This window comes from Pseudonaja textilis, chromosome 4, assembly GCF_049901715.1.
Source record: "Pseudonaja textilis isolate UNSWEBS1 chromosome 4, rPseTex1.2, whole genome shotgun sequence".
NCBI lineage: Eukaryota > Metazoa > Chordata > Lepidosauria > Squamata > Elapidae > Pseudonaja > Pseudonaja textilis.
Window position 1 is genome coordinate 58404753 of NC_141993.1, and position 5534 is coordinate 58410286.

The following is a 5534-nucleotide window of genomic DNA, read 5'->3' on the forward strand; positions in this document are numbered from 1 at the left end:
CCCGGTCCGATGCACGCACACAGGACGGGACCTCACGTCCATTGGTCCGATTTTCTCCCCTCCTCGCGGCTTCTCCGGCCACCGAAGAGACAAAGCGCCCGCCTGTTATTGGTGCTTTGGATCCACATTTGAGCTTCCACTCTGCGCACGGCGTCCAATAGGCTCATTGACATGCAAATTAGACCCTATAAATAGGGCTGGGGCGCCGGCTCCGGGAGGGGGCGCCGAATGGGTTTGCGGAGCTGGAAATCGGCCCCGGGAAGAAGGGAGGAAGACATTTTGGGGTTGGAGGAGGAGGGGGGCCCGCCCGGCTTTTGCTGCGATAGGAGCCGCCTCTTCTCCTTCCCTCTCCTCCCCCTTCCACCCGCCGGCCTGCCTGGTTGCCCTTCGCTTTCGTTGCGTTTGCCCTGGATCACCATGGCTCCTTCCTTTCGCTCCAAAAAAACCCGATCGAGCCGGGACGAGGAGGATTTCTCCCAGGCCAGAGGAGATAGGAAGGTGAGGCGCCTGGGAGCCAGGGGAAGAGATGCCGACGGGTGGCGGGGATGGATGCGGCTCTGCAGCCTCGAGCTGCCTGGCATATGCATTCCCACGCGCGTGCAGCGGGTTGTTTGTTAGTTACGCCCTTTCCTTTTGCTTCCTCCCGCCTTGGCCAGGCAAGAAAGCCGCTGGTGGAGAAGAAGCGGCGAGCGCGAATCAACGAAAGCCTGCAAGAGCTACGGCTGATCTTGTCGGAAACCGAGGTGACTTGGCGGGCGAAGATTTAGGGGCTGGGATGGGGATCTCCGCAGGGGAGGGGAGGAGTGTTGGCGGCGGAGGGGAGGGGAAGGCTGGGGCTGACCATTCTTGTGTCCCGCTGCGCGTTTTGCTTCCTTCTAGTTCCAAACGAAGATGGAGAACGCCGAGGTGCTGGAGCTGACGGTGAAGCGAGTGCAGGGAATCCTGCAGAGCAGGTCGCTAGGTGAGTGTCGGCTGCCCCCGTCATCCCTGCGCCTCATTCTCCTGGGTGGCTACATTAAAAGGGACCCTCCGGTAGATTGGCGAGTGAACTCCCACAGGAGGTGATCCTGCTTGGTTTTTCCGAAGAAGGGGTAACAGTTCTAAAAAGACCCGTTCCTGCAAGAATATAGGCTGCTGCTTTCATGGAATTCCTAATTGGACTAATTGTAATTACTGCCTGGGAAAGACCCTTCTGTTTTTCAAAGTGCTTTGAGATACTTTTTGTTCCTTCAATTGGACAGTTTCTTCTAACTGGATTAGGCCCTTGTTGACATTGCTATTTTGAACATATTCTTTTAGAATAAAAGACAGATCCTCCTTGACCATTTTATTCCATTCCTTACCCTTAATTATTTCAGTGTTTCTTTTCCTTTCCTGAATCTTTTATGTTATAACTGATCAATTATTTTTCCCAATCTTAATTAGCTGGATACTTGCAGCTCTGCAGCTTCATAAGAGTGAAATTTTTAAAAATGTCATAGAAATATTTTAAAGAGTTTTTTTCTGAACAGAAACTGAAATGCTTTAAAACTCTTGTCTTCCAAAAGTGGAACTTGTTCAGTTAGACTTTCCCTCTTGGATATAATGTGGCTTTTCCAATCAATTTTGAAATGAATTCTGACTATCCTTCCATTCGAGATCTTAATGTTAATGTAAAAGGGTTTTTCACAGGCATGGCTGCAAGTGTAATACAGTTAAACTAGTTGACATTGTGAGATGAGAGGAATTGATTCAAATACATTATTGATGAAAGATCTAAAAAGAGGTGATTTGTGACTTGGTTGTATTTGTTTCCTTATTTACCTGCATCTCAGGTGGCGACAAAATGCAGCGAGAGGCCAGTGAACGCTTTGCAGCTGGGTATATTCAATGCATGCATGAAGTTCATACATTTGTCTCCAATTGTCCTGGGATTGATTCTACCATTGCAGCAGAGCTCTTGAATCACCTTTTAGAGTCAATGCCCCTGAACGAAGGCAGTTTTCAAGACCTGATTGTGGATGTCTTATCAGATCCCTCCATCAGCCAGCAGCCAAGTGGAGATGAGCCTTCTCAAATGCCTGGAGATTCACATGGAACTTTAAGCCTGTCAAGTCTCACCTCCCCTCTTCCTTCACCTTCCTCCAGTGAAGAGATTTGCTCAGATCTGGACAACACAGAGACAGAACAAAGCCACATCTCTTTGGATGGACTGGATAGGTCTCGGAGTCAAAATGTGCCTTCTTCCAGCCTTTCCAAATCTTTGTGGAGACCATGGTAATAAACTTCACAAGAACCAACACAGATCTACCTAATAGGGAGAATACTTGAGCGCTGTGTTCTTCTAGCCATTGGAATATAGACAGTGAGGATTTCAGATAGTGCATTTATATTATATGCAGGACTGTATAGCTGATACTCTTTCACTGTCAAATATTGAATTGCTAAGTAAACTAACATTTCATCTGTGAGTATGAGAACTGAAATTTGTATGACTTTTTTTTTCTTAATTATTGCTAAGGGTGTGGGGTCAAAAGATTTGGAAGTGTATGCAAAAGAGCTCTTTTGATGCACAGCACTGTTTTTGCAACTTACTTTTTTCTTGTGGGGGATGTAGTAAGTGCCTCCAATACTTGTAGTTTGGGTTAAGAAAAAGCCCTTGTAGATTTGAGAAGCTGTTGGTTTAATTCAATTAAAGGTATGAAGTAAAGCATTAATGCAGAATTTCATATATTTTAATGATAGATTTTTTTAAAAAAAATAAGCCAAGGAAAATCCCTGAAAGGGATATTGATGCAGCTAGTTTCTTGATGAGTTTAGTATTCTAGGATTTCTCCTTCAGTGAAGGAAGAGGAAACTGGAAATCAGGATTGAATGGGGTAAACATTTAAAACATTGGTGGCAGGGTGCCTTCTAGAAATGTGTTTTGTGCGCATCTAGCACAAAATGAACATGAATTTTACTATGAGATATATATGTGTATATGTGTGTGTGTGTGTGTATATATATATACACACACACACACACACACACATATATGTATGTATATGTACATCGCTTGTCAAATTTTTATTTTAATCTTTTTTAAAATAAAAGTTCATTGATTGCTTGTATTTTAAGGCACAACATTGCTGTAGATATTCAGTTCCATGTTAGTGATTAATAAATATGTATCCCTGAGTGCAAACATTGGTAATTAAGCACTTAATTCTTGTACTGAACTTGTCTGTTCAAGTCCAGAGAAGCTGGAATGTTTCATTTGTTCTTGGATTGATCTTGATTTCAGCACACTAAATTCCTCAGATTTGTTCTGCGTCTTCCAGATTCAGTTTTTGAAAATATAACCCAGCAAATTTTCAAGCAATGCAAGCATGCTCATTTAGAAGCAAGGAAAACTGTTGAGTATTGCTTAAACCTAAGTAAATTTGCATAGAAACCAATTTAAAGCTATAACTCTTGACAGTTTGGACAAATGAAACCTGGTTGAATGGAAATCAGTTAATGACACTTAATTGGTTAGAAAGCTGACAACCACAACTTTTTTTAAAAAAAATCTTCCACTGCATCCTTCCTCATAAAACTTGTCTTTGAAAAAAAGTGTTAGTATTCTTACTGTTATTTTTCCAGGAAACCTTCATATCATAGATATCTATGGCAGTCTTCTCAACCTGATATTCTGTTTCATTTCCAGTACAACCAGCAAAGATGGTTGGGGGCATCAGATTGCAGAAGTTGTTAACCTATGAAAATGCCCCAATTTAGGAAAAAGGAGGGATAAACATGTAAAATGTGGGCTGTCTGTGTAATACTTCTTTTTGTTAACTATGTGGAACAATAAAAAGTGGAAACAACATTGACTGGAAGGTGTGTACTTTGTAAACTGCCTTTTAGGCCATCTGATGTAAATGGTCTTAATTCAAAGCCTGGCCCAAGAGTTGTTTTTCTTCCAGTGTACGAATTTCTCACCATTCTCTCTTCCCCTTTGCCCTCTCCAAGAAGAAGGAATGACCTTCCTTGGAAAGGCCTTTCTGCTTCTAGGGTAGATAGAGGAAGGTTTTCTTGTGTAAATCAAGCAATAATATCAAGAGTGAAAATAACACCATATATGAATTGACGACATCAGCAAGCATTGTAGGCCCAATTGGCAAAAAACAGCTCAGGACCGTATTGAAACATGCAGAAGTGGCCTTCATCCTGCAGTGGATGGACAATGGCTAAAATGATGATCTATGATGGTACAGTATGAGTATTTGGAGCAAGGGAACCAGCATACATTCAGTAAATTAAATTCCATTGTACATAGTCTGTCTCCAGGCAGCTGTTTGAGTTTAAAAGCTCTGAAATAAAGAACAAAAATGGTTTTATACCCTTGGTTTCTTCCTCTATTGCAAACCATGAGAATATATTGTAGTGAGGAAGTATAAAGTCCCATTTTCTATCCAAAAATGATATTGTTTTAGCCATGATGAGGAATCACTAAATGGTCAACATAACAAGCTGCAGTTTATTTAGAATCTTTTTGACAGCACCATGTTGTTCTTCAATTTTGAGAGGGAAAAGATGTTCTCAAGAGTTCAGAAAATATTTTGACATACATGCAGGCGGACCAGAATAGAATACTTCTCCGAATCTAAATGTTAATAAATAATGAACATTGTAATAAAAGGCGTTTTGTAATCTTTCCATCTGGAATGAAAAATGTATTAGTGATATGTAAACACATATTTTTACATTATCTATTATGGGAGAGGGTAATTTGGAAACTTTTGAAGTAATTCAGGTGCATTCCTGAACTACACTGCACATAGTGAGCTGCATTCATTGAAAGCATTAGGATGACCTCATACATTTAGAACTTCTGTTTTCAAATAAACTATATAATCCTTGAGGAATGAGTCTGTTGATAATAGCTTCTTAAAATTATTCCACCCATGGAGAAGAAACTTTCAGCGTTCTAGGTCCTGTGTCCATTTTAAAAATCTGTATGTATGTCAATGAAAGGAACTTTCTGTCTTAAAGATTATAAATCTATAAACATTTAAAACTGAAATGTTACAAAATTATCCTTTATAAAACTCCTAATACATTTGAACGGATAAATGAAGGGCATGTCAATATGATACTTATTCAATGAAAATATGGATAAGGTAAGTTATTAGGCTTTTACAAAGAGGTTGTTCAGAAAAGTTATCATTTTGAAAGGATGTGAGCACTAATATTTTGTTGGGCTTGTGTTTATTTGTGTTGAGATAGTAACTTTGGAACAAATATGAACAGACCTCAATAAAGTCTTGCAAGAGGATTTTTCTTCTCACCCTGCTGTCTGTTTTCCTTTTGAACTGGACTTTTGTCCCTTCTCCCTTGGAAATGAAGTGTAGCAGCACAGGAGGCTTCAGCCAGAGGTGGGAAAACATACATGGTAATTTGGCCACAATAAAACTCAGAATTTGGGATAGAAGATTATTTTAGCTATTTAAAAGGTAGCCATCCTCACCAATGAATCTTTGTGGTTAGGGAGGTACAATGAAAAGGCATAAGCGCACCAACGTGCCTAC

The 5534-nt window shown here is 40.7% G+C and overlaps 1 protein-coding gene across 1 annotated transcript; it reads left to right on the plus strand.

The window, feature by feature from the left end:
- Positions 1-229: 229 nt before the first annotated feature.
- On the plus strand, positions 230-3839 carry LOC113436833 (transcription cofactor HES-6). The gene is made up of 4 exons (XM_026701486.2): positions 230-498; positions 657-743; positions 880-961; positions 1815-3839. The coding sequence occupies exons 1-4, from the start codon at positions 418-420 to the stop codon at positions 2258-2260; spliced, it is 696 nt and encodes a 231-aa protein (XP_026557271.2). The 5' UTR covers positions 230-417; the 3' UTR covers positions 2261-3839.
- The last annotated feature ends 1695 nt before the right edge of the window (positions 3840-5534 follow it).

Excerpts from the sequence above, each read along its gene's own strand:
- LOC113436833 (XM_026701486.2), top strand. The coding sequence starts at position 418 with ATGGCTCCTTCCTTTCGCTCCAAAAAAACCCGATCGAGCCGGGACGAG. Across the intron at positions 499-656 it reads AGGCCAGAGGAGATAGGAAG|GCAAGAAAGCCGCTGGTGGA; the intron begins GTGAGGCGCCTG and ends CGCCTTGGCCAG. Across the intron at positions 744-879 it reads TGATCTTGTCGGAAACCGAG|TTCCAAACGAAGATGGAGAA; the intron begins GTGACTTGGCGG and ends GCTTCCTTCTAG.